Consider the following 15599-nt stretch of genomic DNA (forward strand, 5'->3'; position numbering starts at 1 on the left):
CCTGAAATGGAGCCCAGGCATGTTGCTATCAAGGCAGGTGGACACTTCACAGCTGTATTTTGTGCCTGGTTATATCTGTTGTACAATTGTCATTGTGATATAGTCATGCATTATTATACAAACTTCTCAAAATCGCTCTCTAAGACCCTTTGGGAAGTTTGTTTTGTCATGGCCTCCTTAAAGATTCACAACATCAAAATCAGACAACAACCTACAACGAATGTGACTGCATCGTTAACTGTTCTCTCAGAACTGCACTGATGACACCTCCACTTGTTCATACCAGGATTAATCCATTGATATACAACATACAAAATTGCTTATCCATAAAAGTTTGCAACAGGTCATGCATTTCCACTCTGTAATGTGTGCCTTATTGCACGTTATAGGTGTGGAAGGGTGAAGCCTTTACAACTTGCTGACGTACAGAACAAAGACAAATAAACAAACAAACAAACAAACATGGTGCACAAAATCTTGCTGGGTGTGCATGCATTGTTAAATGTGCAAAGTAAAACAACATATTTTCACCAACTTTTATGTATCTTGCATGAAGGTCTGGTCCCTGTATTTAATATGTAAAAATATAAGATTGTGCTTTTTGTAGGCAGACAAAATAGACTAGCTACTGAGTCAGTGACATAGAACACAAATAACTTGGAATGAAAACACATAGAACAAACACTGATAAAAGATAAGACAAAATTATATTTTATCAATACAAAGGCATTCACCTACACATTGTATCTTGTTAATGTTAGGGACATGTATAATGCCTGCTCTTTCTATGTAACAAGGTGTGCTTCAAAACAAATGTACTGGTAAGACAACTTTGGATAAGATGTAAACAGCCTATACATGTAGATACAACACACCAATTTTTTCAAGTGCAAGCTGTGTAAGATCAGACGATAAAGTTTGATCCATTCCCACTCCCCAAGTGCGGTGGGTTCTTTAATGTACTCAAGGTGTGGATCTCCTCAAACACAGCAGACCCTCTGGCTTTATGACTCATACAAAAGGACATCCCTGACGGGAGCTAGGAACCCACTTATAAATGATCATGAGTCAAGTGAGAAAATAGGTTTTAAGTGCCTTTCCCAATGGCGCAACATTAGGGCCTGCTAGGGATTTGAATACAGAGCCTTTCAACCATTAGTAATTATCCACAAGACCACCTACATGTAGCCACCTGCTTTGAAAGAATTGTACATGTAAGATGACGTCATGGCAGCAGTGAATTGTTCATTCATTGACTAGGACTAGTGATGTTCAGTCGAAAATTTGGGTGAGTCCAATTTTTGTGTTGGGTATTACAGTTAAACTTGAGCTTAAGAATACTTGTAAGATGGTTGTAATGATTGCAAGAGGTGACCAGGACATCTTACCGTGGTGTTCTCCAGACATCGTAGTAGATGATGATGTTGGCTCTCGAAGCGGCTATCTTTCGGTTCTTCCTCAATGTCTATCCCTTGTTTTATCTGAAAAATAATTCCAGCAGAATGAGAGAAATAGTTACAGTCAAACCTGTCTATAGCGGCCACTCAAAGGACTGGAGAAATGTGGCCACTATAGACAGGTGGCCACTATAGAGAAAATGTTGATCAATTGACCACGAGCAATAATGGTCAATTACACATGATTTCAGTACCCACTGGTCTTTCTCACCAAGTAACATTGTCTGGATCATCTAAAAAATCTAATGTTCAAGACATGTGTACCTTCCGCTACCGCCAAAATGACCCTGTCGAGAATTCCAAATCCTTGCAAACTACGATTTTCAACTTGGCGCAGGGTGACATGGCCGCTGTATGGCCGCAATATGCTGTGTAATCTATATTTACAGTACCAGAAATCGTGTGGCCGTGGCCACGTTGGAGAGGTGGCCACTATATGCTTAGGTCAATGGGAAAAATCCAAGGGACCAACAAAAAGTAACCTCAATGGCCAGGTGGCCGCTATGCAAAGGTGGCCACTAGAACAGGTTAGACATGTTACAGTAGTGTGAAGGTTACACACTTGTGTTCCTTTTTTTCATGCGCAAAATGTTGCTGTCATCTTCTTTTATCTCAGAACCATTCAGAGTTGGTAATCAACGTCATGGGGTTGCCGTCACGTGTCGACCGACCCAGCGCCATAAAAGCTCTGACCTCCTTGGGCAGCTTAACATCTGATAAGGCACCCTGGTCAGGTGACCCCATTTTACGTACGGAGATGTCATTTTCTGAGCCACAGTTTGACACAATAAGGCCAAGATTTCGACATCTATATCCCAGTAGACTGTAGCGCCACCAGCGGCCGAGGCTTTACCCGGAGAGCGGGACTTTGTGTAGCTTGTGATGAACGTGCGACATAATCAGGTCAGGAGATTTGATAAAGGTGCAGATGTAGGCTTCGAGCACTGAACAGATGGGACTCTTTTATCCGAGGACATCTGAAACATGTAATTGTCATTGTGCTACAAGTCTCCGGGCCCCTGGGGTAGCACAGGCAGGGCATAAATATGAAACATGATATGAAAGCCATAAATTCTTGTGGAGCGGAAGCAGCATCGTTGATTAGGATACTCTGGGTTCCGGATGACATATGGAATTACACCAAGAAATTGTGCCAAGGGATATATTTAGTTCTCCGATGATAGGATAATATACCTAGTATGTAAAATATAACAAATTTTTCATGCGTTATTGTCAATTTGATCTTTCACATGAGCATGTAAAACATTTGGGGGATAGAATGGCCACCAAAAAAAGTTCTGGGGAGAATTTAAATCACATGGAAATTGCAACTTTCTCAGAGTTATAGTATGAAAGCAAAGCGATGCATTCTTGCTTAAAATTTTGAGGTTATTTTTTTTTACTGTATAAAGACTGTTCAGAAAGAGGTCATGTGCTCTCACCTTGTCTTCCCTGTCTTGTTCCTTTTTCTTCTTGTTGATGAAGTGTGCACCACTTGCATTCTTCGCTATTCGGATCCTAGCTAGTCTGGCTTGCTGCATGGGGAACAAATATGTCAAAATGTTAGATATATCGACAATGCTTTGTTTTCTTTTTTAATTCATCTTACATACGTGTCATCTCACGTGTATCCAAGCAGTGTTCGGTGTACTTAAAGCATTGATGTCATTCTTATGTACTAGATTCATCTGCATGGACATTTGTGAAGAATGGTGTAAATGAGCACTTCTGCAGAACACCATGTTTGTATAAGGAACATATCTCATTTGAAGTTTCCAAATTGTTGTGTTGGCAAAGGTGTTGCATACAACTGACAAAATTTTGACATCCAACAGATACTGTGACGAATACATGCTTAGTAATGCTACGGTCACATTTCCAAACCGGGGCCCGTAACCAGGCAGCATTTTGGAACAAAAATTATAATTTACAAAACAGTCGACAACAAAACATGCAAAACATAAAGTAATAAGCCATGAGCATAAGTTGTGTGTGTTACTTGATCTTGATAAACACTTTCTTCTTTTTTTCTTTCCACAAAGTTTAGCATCCGAACTGGATCCCTACTTTGGAAACGTGACTGTGGCTTTACACACTGCAACTGAGGCACCAGGCCTGGTCACGGGTTAATCAGTCCATGGTTGCTGTGGACAGTTGACTTTGCCACAGTGACTGATCATGGATTGATACAAGCATGTGCTAACCAGGCTGATGTTCAGAGTCTTACGCATGCATGCTCATAATGTACATGTGTACATGTAATATGAAATCACATTCAACAACATTATGTGTGAAAACTGCAAGGGAAGAGAAGGGCTTTCTGTTTATTGCTTTTTCAAGTTAAGTTTACTTGCATGTTTAGTTTAAGACAGGCAGTACTGTACGTGTGTATCAAAACAGGCGATCATCAATCACAGCAGAACACAACGACAAAAACATGACGTAAATATGACTGCAGATGACAACTTTCTCCTCCCCTGCAATCCACGTAACGGTTGATTTATAGCTGTTTTGGGCAATGCCTTCATGTAATGCCATAAAGTATATTGCCATAGAGAAGAATCAAGGGCATTAGGGATTTGGATCTCTCCGCTGAGATTTAAGTCCATGTAGGTTGCTTTGTTTGTGCCCACATCTCTGGAAACATGCTTAGAAGAAATAGATAGGTCACAGAGAAGGGATGAAGTAAGCAATCTATCTTGTGGATCATTCTAAGACTTGTAAGTTTCACAATCTCGCTAGATGTCAAGGGCACACATTTTGACAACTTTGACATCCCCTGCTGCACTTCACTGTCTGAAGTATCCTAATGAAAGGGACCAAAGTCAGTGACAAGTCATCAACTTGCTGTCTGTCTGGCAATTATTCAAACTGTCATCAGCTTAACAGTGAAATGTCAAATAAGTCTCTGACAAATAGAAGTCACATTTTGTCCAAAAAAGGCTTTGTTCAAAGAAAATGTCTGACCTTTCTCAAACAGAGGTGATACTTTGTCAAAAAAAGGTTTTATTCAAAGAAAAATGTCTTAATATGGGCAGTCATGATTTAATTGGCTTTAAAAATGTTGTAGAAGCTTAATAGTGGCAACAAAAAGTACAGCAACTTTGGTATGGTGAATTATGCAATAGGAATGGTAAATAGATTTTTAAAATTCTACTACAGACTAAGGATAGATAAGTATGTAATATATTACATTCAGGTGAGCTTATTGTGGATTTCAGTATCTTTTCATGCAAAAAATAGATCTTGGAAAAAGGGACGATTATTTTCCCTCTTATCTGTTGTGACACGAAGTTTAGAAATACCACAATAACATTTAATATTTCATGTGCTGTCAGTACTTCTGAAGTTAGAAACAATTGCAGAATGTGCACAGTTTGACATTATACAGGTTCTAAAGGTGAACTGGTATTTAGTGAAAAGGTCAAAGGTGGGGTTACTAAAAGGTCACTCGTCTGTGTCCTCTCTTCCAGGATCAGCACATTAATGTTTTAGTGAGGAGGATTAGGAAATATGAGACAAGAGCTTTAGATCGGCATTCATGTCTTGATCTGGCCTTTTTCAAACTCTATTTTTGGTGATTGTTTGATTAAACAACTCAGACTGTAATCCCTAATATTTGTTTAAATCTAATCCTCAAGAAAAAATGTATTTCTTTCTTTCGTTTTGAGGCTACCAACTTCAATTTGCTGAAGACTTTTGAAGCCTATAGAGGAAAGTCGTGTTAAGTGCCTTTCCAAAGGGCACAACATCGGTGACGCGGCGGGGTTTGAACTCAGGACCTTCTGGACCTGAGTCAAACGTGCTGCCGATTGCGCCGCGCGGTCCCACATATATTTAGGTCTAAAACATAATGATTGAAATAAGAACATTTTCTGTTGTATGTTGTTTTACAAGTCGTCACCACCAGGGATACCACTAGATTCCAACAGCCCCATGTTCTGACACCCCTATGTTCCAACGCCCCTACCCTAGGCCTCCAACACCCATATGCTCGGGTTAGGATTATGGTTAGGGGGTTTTGAAACATACACTGTAGGTTTGTAACCATATAACAGGTAGTTTGCATCTGTGAGTCAGATCTTTTTGTTACTCTATGAAGAATTACCATATTTTTTTCCTCTGGCTGTATGCATAGCAAATCAGTGTTGACAGATGAGGGGACCCTCTGTACACTAGGACACCATAGCGCATGATATTGTCATGTACACATGTGTAACCCACATTTTATGCTGGCTTGATGTACTGAATGAGAGCTGTGCCTATTTTTACACTATGCCATGATCAAATGATATCTACTACTACTCACTTACTCTCTAGTACTACTCTACTCTACAAAATCCCAACTGTACTGAAGTTGACTTTTTATCTACACTGTGTAATAAGGGTTATTCCAAATAAGAAATCTAGGAATGGCATGGTCAGCAAGATATATTTGACCCCCCCCTTTAATTTTAATCATCACTCGCAATCTCCTACCTCTACTCTTTCATTTCAAAAAATCTTCCTAAGAAGTATATGCCACTCTTCTTTAACCTTCGAAATGGAATTGCCCAGCTGTGACTTTGATGCAAACTAACAGATGTCATGAGTCTAAATTCTACTTAAGTCAGCTCAACCACCTCTGCATAGTGACTCTGAGTATGCTAGATGTACCTGTAGTTCAAACTTTGAAAATTCTCAAAGAGTTTCACCCCAAAGTTCTGACACGCTATTTTTGACACCCTCTAACCATAACATAGGAGAGTCGCATAATGACATCTGCACACAGGGCTGTCGCCATTCAACAACATCCATTGCTCTGTAACTGTGTCCTTCCTTTTAGGGATCTATGTTTGGTGGAACAATTACACTAGATTAATTTCAAATGATGAGAATCATCATGATAGTACTTGTCGAAAGGTGTTCTTATTGCAAGGTTCAGGTTACTAATAGCAGGAGAAAGTGCTGTACTTAGAAGACCTGAGACATCAAAAGCACTCCTAATTCAGAGTCACATCAGGCCTTGTTTGTGACGCACTCAGGTTTAGGACCCCTTTTTTCTCCATCCATTTGTGTAGGTATTCCCTGTATTCCCAGTTTGCTTCCCAATAAAAATCACTGTCTGGATCTCCAATCAGCGTCACTGCAAGACTCGTAAGCTGGCTCATAAATAATCACGTAGTGCTTTCAGGTCCATCTGGCTGATCCTAACCTAATTTTGACAGTCGCAGGCTGGTAGGAAACATTGATTTTGACCTCTGTCCATTTGTCCTGACCGAGCAAACTTGGTGCAGGAGTGCAATAAAAGGACCGGGCTGTGCAGCCATGTAAAGTGTTCTGCAATTGGAAACATGTGGAACTCGGTTAAGGTTAACATGTCTGGCAAGTTTGTGAAAATATCAGTGCTGGAGATTTGGAAAAGGGTGCAGGTTAATGATACTGTGACCTCAGATTCACCACCTTTTTAACCCTCGCTCTTTCAAAGTAGTAGCCTGGGTTCCACCCAGTTCACTCCTGTGTTTATTATACACTACTAGTACATACAGTTGCTTCTCGCTCTGACATTTATTATACACTATATACAGTTGCTTCTCTGCTGTTCCGTCTGGGAAACTTGACCATGTTAAGTTTGGGACGGGGGCGCTGAATGGTTCCTACATATGAGCGAATTAGGGAATGGGATCATGCGCCCGAACAGGTATTCCAAAACCCGAAAAGCCCTCCGTCCGCTTGCGGGAGGGCCTGTTGTCATTGACCAAGCGCTCTAGGACCCATTCCTTGATTTGCTCATTAACTGACGTTACCACCAAACGGTTTGATTGTGCAGTTCTCCAGAATTGCAGAAGAAGTGAACATAGGAGCGAACTACTACGAACTATCAAAGTATCTGTGTGGCACCCAATCTGTATTGGTTATGGGGTTGGGCAGTTTCTTCTTCTTGGAAAAGGTTAATGAACTTTAAAATCAGGGTGTGCTGCATGCTATGGATTTTACAATTACATGGTAGAAGATATGGATTGGGACCTCTACCAGTAGTTGCCATTAAGAAAGAAGTGACTAAGCACATTTTTCTATCACTATTCATTATGAAATGGTAACGTTATTTTATAAATTTTTTCACCCCTGCATGTGCATCATTACTGACAACATTTTCTACTACAGTGGAAGTCATCGTGTGTCTACTGTAATCAGTACAGAACACATCTTGAATTTATGTGCTTTTCCCTGAATGGTTTGGACCATTTGGCCAATTGTGTGATCTTCCATTGTGTGCAGGAGAGATCCCCTTGTGTGAACAAGCCTAACTAACCACCACTATCACCCAGAAGGATCACATTCTGCCTTTGTATCCATGAGATGTTTCTGATAGCTCTGAAGGCTGGGGTATTTTTAGACGATTGGCTGACTGTAAATGGTCGGATTTTTACTTGATCATGTGAATGGCTGGTCGTGATCTGAGAGATAAGTGTTTCAATGAAAACCTGTACACTTATCGAAAAGAATAGAGGTCAGGGCTGTCTCCAGCTTTAAATTTTTTTCTGTCCCCGTTATTGTTTAGGAGCCCCTGTTGTTAACTTTGATACTCTAGTCTGTTAATTCTAGTACGTTTTCATCAATTTTATGTCTTGAAGTTCAGTTTTAAGACAGATGGGGTGAGTTTTTTTCTGTCCCAACAAGCAAATTTCTGTCCAGGTTATGTAATACAAGCAAACAAAATTTCAGTCATTACAATATCGATTTTCATACATGATACAGGTCAGCACTTCCCAGAAATATCAATATTTCTCAGAAATACTGATATTGATTGGAAAAAAAACTTAATCATCATTTTCCTCAACGAGTCTTCCTTGTGATCAACCATGTTTAGTGTTTGTTAATGTATTAATGATATGGATCGGAGCTAACAGGGTTTAGCCAAAGCACTTACATACATACCTCATTTGCATGATAATAGTAGCATTACAAGCTGAATGGTTAAGGAATACTGAAGCATGTCTTAGACACAATTCTTTCATTCCTGCAACAAGTGAACAAATCTTGCAGAGCAAAAGAGCCAAGAAATTGAAAGAGAGGATATCGTTCCAGAACCTTAACGGAAAGCACCATTAATAACTTCCTGACCTTCAGCACCACGGACAGAGGTCATCCTACTGAAGTTCAGTGACTCCTGCTTCGATCACTTTTTGTTCTGAAGCTATTGCTCAAACTGTCGGATGTTGTCCCTCTTTGGTTAGGTTAATAAGCAGTTGTCCGTTACTTGTGGTTATTTCTAGGTGAATGTTCATTGGTAGCTGATGTTCGGTATTCAACCCTCTGAGAGCTAAATAAGATTTAGGTCTCCAATTGCCTGTCATTTATGTAATGTTTTGCAGCCAATTTATACAATTTAGAAGCTTTAACATGCAAAACAATAATTCCTTCTAATTTCTGATATAGATAATGCAGAATTAGATTAATTGATTGGCTGACAGGATTTAGAGGAGGCTGAGGAGTTTCATTGTGCTTTGTTTAAGAATCAAAAGAATACAAAACAAAATATTTTTAGTCGATGTTTTCAAATGATTAAGTCAATGACCTTATCTTAAACTGATTCTACCGTGCAGGTTGCACCTTTTGTCAGCAAATTATGACATTTTGTGACATTATGATGTACAAAAGAGGTTGGGCCTGATCATGAGTAACTGTGCAAGGATTTGATACTTCACGTGTCGAGTCATGATTCAGTAAGTCAGCTCACGTGGTAAATCCAGACTACAAACCAACAGAAAACCTAACTGTGCTTCATGTTTTTGCCCCAGAGGAAGATGGCAGGCCTTCCATCACTGCAGGTTTAGTAAGTTAGCTTTAGCTGAGAATCTGTTATCACACACTTCCTGCGCCAAACTAATAAGGATCTGCGAGGATCCCAGTTGGAACATCTATTTCTGCCAAATACCGGGCCCTGGCAAATGTATCACTGCAATTGTACTCTTCAGCATCCTGAATACAAGCATCCTCTTTCCTTTCAAACTCAACACAGCAAATCCTGTGAAAAACAAGATGGCCGACTTGCAATCAATAACCCTTTGTGTGGAGCTACCTCAAGTGCATCAGATTGATACATGTAGAAGAATGGCTTCAAATCTTGTGTATGCCGTAGATCCTTTTTGATGAAATGGTTACTGCTGTGTTGTTTATTTTCCTATGATGTCTGGATTTACAAAGGGGCTGCAGTAACAATACATGCTAAAGAAAAATTAGCCTGTACAGTAATCTCTTAACAGATATAGAATCGTAGTGTTTGTCAAGCTTTCAGTTTCACTGAGCAGCCAGTCTTTCTAAACAGCCCTGCAGAATCAGAAACTTTAAAATCAGATTTTTCTTGTCTGAGCAGTGCACATATACAAGTTTTGTTCTTTGGATGGACTTCTCAATCATCAAGAGGCGATAAAATGACTGCTAAGAATTTTCCTCTCAAAAAGTTTTGATATATTTGTCATAGTATGTAACTTACAAGTTACAGTCAACTTTGGTTTCAGTTGGGAAGAAAATAGAAAAGAGGACATTCTTCTTCTTCTGCACTGCATTTCAGCGAGTATATCTTGATGCATGATACATTTGATTTGCCTGGAATGTTGTCTAAAGCTATAGAATATTTCCTGTAACCTGCCACATGCATTTGAAAACACTGTGCATACCTGGATTTAGACTTATCATTCATAGCATTTAGGTCTGCCATAACAGTTTCAGAATTGGATTTCCTTCATAATGTATTCCTCCTACATTGGTATCTATTTGTTGTACTGTTGAATAGGAAACAGTTAGTTGTGCTACAATGGAAGATTGATGGCAGTCGCTGGCCTATAAGTGGTGAAAAACCTGGTTCCTGCTTGCACGGAATGATGTTTTGGAATCTGGGTTAATTGTCAGCGTTATTTCTCAAAGAACATCCCGGGACACATCTGCCAGGAAAGTGGGTCAGCAGATCTTTTGATTAGAGTCAGGGATGACCCCTGGGTCGGTCCATCAGGGCTTCCGATGGGGGGATTTGTGATTGCATGGGCTTGGACAACAGTTGGTTCATATTGGATGCTTCTGTATTACTGCAACAAATAGATTGTCTCAAGTACATGGATATAGCACAGCAGTTTGATTGGATTTTCTAGATTATGTGCAAGAAATACACATTCTTGTGCAAGCTACCTGTTCATCATCTTCTGCTGTATTCGTATGGTGATTGATTTTTTGCTCAAAAAGGAAGAAAAGCTACATAATTAAGCCACTTGTCTTACATATGTGGTAATGTACATGTATGTGCAAGATTAATCAGCAATTTTCTATTCTAAAATATTGTAATCTGGATGAAAATGTTATCCAAAGAACTGAACTGGAGTGGCCTTATCAAGATCATATCACAGCATTATTTTTGAGCCCCAGTCTTTATGATTTGAACACTGAACCTCGTGATGTTCACAGTGAGCTGTGAGGTCATAACCTGCATGCCTACGCATGCAGCACACTTAGCTAAAACCACTACTTCATGAGCTGTTGGATAAAATGGTTGATAAAACACATTGGGATGGATTTTGACCAATATGGGAGGCTCTTTGGTTAAGGGACAGTGCACAGTACACAATCTTCATGTACAAACTTGTGCAATGTATGTTAGACTTATATTGACTGCATTTAATCAATCATTTTGGTTTGTTGGTTTGTTGTTTTTCCTGCCTGGTGTGTATGCCCAAAGTTTGTTCCTGCTGGCCTGTGTTCAATATTGTTCCTGGCTGAATTGTAACTAGACCAAGGTGAAGAAGTAAGTGGGAAGATGACCACCAAGGTCAAACTTGTAGGTGTGTCAGGAAGTACTAGTACAATTTCTATGTCATAGGTGGCAGATTGAATTTATTCCCTGAAATGAGATTGTTTGGTTTGTAATGAGATGTAAAAACAATGGGCCAAACATAGTGACTTTTCACTTGTCAATGTAGCTTTCACTGAGCTGTCCTTCAGACAGATATTGTAAGTGTCACACAAAGATAAAAAAAATTTTGTGATTTAATGCGATTTGAACTTGTACTGAAGTGTGAGATGGTTCAAATGCTTCTGCCCATTGAAGTGGTATTGCCATAAAAATGGATTAACTAAAGCTCTAACACTTTACAGGTATTTTCATGACATAGGTCACGAGACCTGAGCTGTTAGGAGCTCTCATGTTCTCACATGTTTCTGTTACCTAATCTCAACAAAACTGTGCTTGGAATGAAAAGAAGAACATGCAGTCCAATGGATACATTTGACGGAGTCCCCATTTGAGAAACTGGATAGAATAAACCCCAAAATCAATTTTTAAGTTGCTTAAAATGTGACAGAATTTTGACACATTGCAGCAATAAAAATAATAGATAACTGTCTTTATAGTTGTTATTTCCTACTTGTTCTTTACCTCCATGTGATGTGATATTGAAAAGAGGTCTTGTGTATGTTACTGATACTTCTTGTATGGGATCAGTTGTCAGTCTAAGTGTATGTTCAAGTTCAATCATGGCATCAGTGTTATACAGCGCAGTGTATTCTGTGTCATATGAGGTTACCAGACCGACTGCCAAGGTACACCGTGTTATATTCTTGTTGTCATACTTACACGAGAAGACACACATTTCAATGCAAAATGCACCAGGAGCTGAGAAACTTTGGGTCTTCAAACATAAGAATGTATGAACATTATTTCTAATGCCTGAATCCAGTATTCAAATTTTCAACAGCAGTGCATGCCAAGTACATTGTACATTTGAATTATTCTTTGGAAGGCCATTGGTTACAAGTAGAAGCCAGTTGGCCACCATAAGAGAACAGATTGGTCTGGAACACAAGAATCAGATGTTATCATTGCCCAGGTATGATATAAGTTATGTTATATTTGGAAGGCATTTCCTTCAGAGACGTTAGTTGAATCCTCCATGTTTAAAGCAGTTTACAGAGAAGATTTTCGTGTCTCAACACTGATCAATGATGGTGTTGTAACATTTTTCCTGTGCATAGCTGTATTAGAAACTTGTATTACAGGAAAATAAAAGTTGAAACTTTTACAAATGGAAGCTGCCAAAGCTCTGCTGCTAATGGAAAATCAATAAGTGAGGAAGACTCTGTGTTTCCACAATCATTTGATATCAGGCATGCTATTTCTGTACCTTCATTAATAATTCTAGCAATTGGCAGTCATGACTTATTAAAGAAGTGTTGACAAGAAATGTGGGGGAGATTCCATGTTGGATTTTTGTGAATAGATAGTGTAGGAATGGAGATGCATGCCACTCTGGGAACATAGTTTATTGTTATTTTATCATGATTATTATAACTAACTCAGGTGACTTTAATAGGACAGAAATTACCTATAGTGCACTCATATGATTGTAGGTTGTAGGTTTTAATTCACTCACATGTGCACTGGGAAGGACCCCTACTTTTTTCTACCAGTGTGTTGGGTTCTTTAACATGAGATGTTGTTCTCCTCAAACACAGGACCTTTAGCTGATGTTGTCCTACATCATACCTTCAACTAATGGTCAAGAATATCTGAAGTGTGTATTTCTGTCAGAAGCCAATTATTGTGCTGGTCTTACATTCAGAAACATTGTATGAGTCAGAAGATGAGCAGTGGTTCCTGTACATTGGACATCTCCTTGGTGCTGAAATCACAGTGATGTTTGCATGGCACTTTTCAGGTGAAACAATCCTGAATCTGTCTTAGTCTGTGCTTGTTTGAATGTTATTATGCTTTTGTTTTTTAGGTCTTGGATTTGTAGATGGCTTTAGTAGCAAGTAACCAGCAATGGTAAAGTATTTGTATCAGAAAACGTTAGATGAGTCAGATGTTTGAAGATGAGCTGTGGTTCCTGTACATTGGACATCCCCTTGGTTCTGAAATCACAGTCACAGTGCTGTTTTGCAAGACATTTTGCAGGTGAAACAATCCTGAACCTGTCTTAGTCGTGCTGTTTGAATAGTATTATACTTTTGTTTTTTTTTAGGTCTTGAATTTTTTAGATTGCTTACTAGCATGTAGCCAGCAATGGTAAAGTATTTGTATCAGGAAACTTTGTATGAGTCAGATCTTTGAAGATGAGCAGTGGTTCCTGTACATTGGGCATCTCCTTTGTGCTAAAATCACAGTTCTGTTTTGCAAGACACTTTTCATGTGAAGATATCCTGTATCTGTTATAGTCTGTGCTTTTTTTAATAGTAGTATGCTTTTGTTTTGTAGGTCTTGGATTTTTAGGTGGCTTTAGTAGCATGTAGCCAGCAATGGTAAAGTATTTGTATCAGGAAACATTATATGAGTCAGATCTTTGAAGAGGTGGTTCCTGTACATTGGACATCTCCTTGGTGCTGAAATCCCTGTGCTGTTTTACAAGACACTTTGCAGGTGAAAATATCCTGAATCTGTCCTTGTCTGTGCTGTTTGAATAGTATTGTGCTTTTGTTTTGTAGGTCTTGGATTTTTAGATGGCTTTAGCAGCATGTAGCCGGCAATGGTAAAGAATTTGTATCAAGAAACACTATATGAGTCAGATCTTTGAAGAGGTGGTTCCTGTACATTGGACATCTCCTTGGTGCTGAAATCCCAGTGTGGTTATGCAAGACATTTTCAGATGAAATAATCCTGAATCTGACTTAGTCTGTGCCGTTTGAAATGTGTTTTGCTTTATTTTTAGGTTTTGGATTTATAGATGGCTTTAGTAGCATGTAACCAGCAATGGCAGGATTGTTGTCTAACACATATTGTACATGGCAGGGGCCATGACATTGGCTTTCGGATGGAACCATGTTTTATTTTTGTGCAGTATCATTCTTTTTATGTTCCTATGGGGATAACATTCTTATCTTAGCTATCAGGAAATATAGTATTATCTGACTGCTAGAAGTAATAGTAGCAGTATACGGAAGGAACATAATCCAAGGTCTAAGGGAAGCAGTTGATTGTATCTGTATGAGGCAACCTGTTTTGTGATTGGCTGAAGAAAGCAAAGGCAGCGTACCTTCTGGGCTTTCCGTTTGTCTGCTCTCTGGTTCTGGTGGTAGATTCGGCTGAAGTTGGACACAATCACGGGAACAGGTAGAGCGATCACCAACACGCCGCTCAGGGAGCAGATGCCCCCTACGATCTTGCCTGCCCATGTGTCAGGAACCATATCTCCATACCTGTAAGAAAAGAAAATATTCTAAATGTGTACTGTGCATTTTGTCGCATCATGTTGTGTTTTGATGTTTTTTTTCATATACATTTAAAATATGTATGACCTACCATCATTGCCTTTTTCATGTATAACTTTTTAATATTCTGTTATTGTTCTGTAGACAGGAGTAAGTTATACCCCCTTTCCTATAGAGGCTGCAAATGCTGAACAACATTTGTCAGTTACATGGCTATGACACAGTGGTAACTTCCGTATTAAAAGCATAGAGCGAAATGCATTATTGCTCATTCATACTCAATATATATATATAATGTTACATATGTGCTAACTGCATGCAAAGTTTTATACCCTGTCCCCCCATGTCCCACAATGGTACAGTCTGCAAGGTGCCTTATAAGGAGTGGCGGTGACAGCGCAAATGGAGCCGGAGGGTTTGGCGCTGCAAGACGCCAGCAGCATGCAAATCTTATCTCCATCATAGGCGGATGCCTCTTGTGTGCAATTATCTCCCGAATTGAATTCCAATAGCGATTTCGAAACGACCGTTTGGATAGTCAGTAAATCAATGGCGGAATAAAATTCTGGCCAGCGGACTCAACACGGGGGATTATGGGCATCCTATCATGCTATTACCTGGGCTCCTTCCTATTTTAGTATTGAGACGGCCTGATGATTGGGAATATAGATACTGTGGGATCCAGCCGTTCTGGGGGTTTCTGGGGCCTCACCACATGAGCTGAGGGTGGAATTACAGAGTGGGTGCAGGAGGAGCCTTGTATTGATTTACAATATTGCATAAAGCACCAAAACAGTTTCTGCTGAATGCCACTGTCGAAGATTATGTAAACTCTGGAGGCATTCTCCATGTTTGGGCCGCTACTAAACTAATCTGATTCTCAATGAACAGTCAAGAAGCTTTTATGTCAGAACTTTAAAAGCAGCCATTTTTGCTGATCAGTATCAGGGTTGATATCAGGACCATGTA

General features: G+C 39.4%; 2 protein-coding genes across 5 annotated transcripts in view; one reads left to right on the top strand and one right to left on the bottom strand.

Annotated features, from left to right (window-relative positions):
* LOC118415893 (bis(5'-adenosyl)-triphosphatase-like) overlaps positions 1-15599 on the top strand; it is a 46120-nt gene that overhangs the window by 15165 nt on the left and 15356 nt on the right. The gene's annotated exons all lie outside the window — the stretch shown is intronic.
* LOC118415892 (potassium voltage-gated channel protein Shal-like) overlaps positions 1-15599 on the bottom strand; it is a 54329-nt gene that overhangs the window by 4324 nt on the left and 34406 nt on the right. For 2 of the 3 annotated variants that reach the window (XM_035820815.1, XM_035820814.1), the window contains exons 3-6: positions 14456-14618; positions 2900-2992; positions 1389-1481; positions 536-565 (exon numbers count right to left, since the gene is read on the bottom strand). In XM_035820815.1, the coding sequence (XP_035676708.1) occupies positions 536-565; positions 1389-1481; positions 2900-2992; positions 14456-14618 (379 nt within the window). The remainder of the gene's footprint in view (positions 1-535; positions 566-1388; positions 1482-2899; positions 2993-14455; positions 14619-15599) is intronic. The other variant, XM_035820816.1, reaches the window with a different exon arrangement.

The sequence above is a fragment of the Branchiostoma floridae genome, chromosome 5, assembly GCF_000003815.2.
Source record: "Branchiostoma floridae strain S238N-H82 chromosome 5, Bfl_VNyyK, whole genome shotgun sequence".
Lineage (NCBI taxonomy): Eukaryota > Metazoa > Chordata > Leptocardii > Amphioxiformes > Branchiostomatidae > Branchiostoma > Branchiostoma floridae.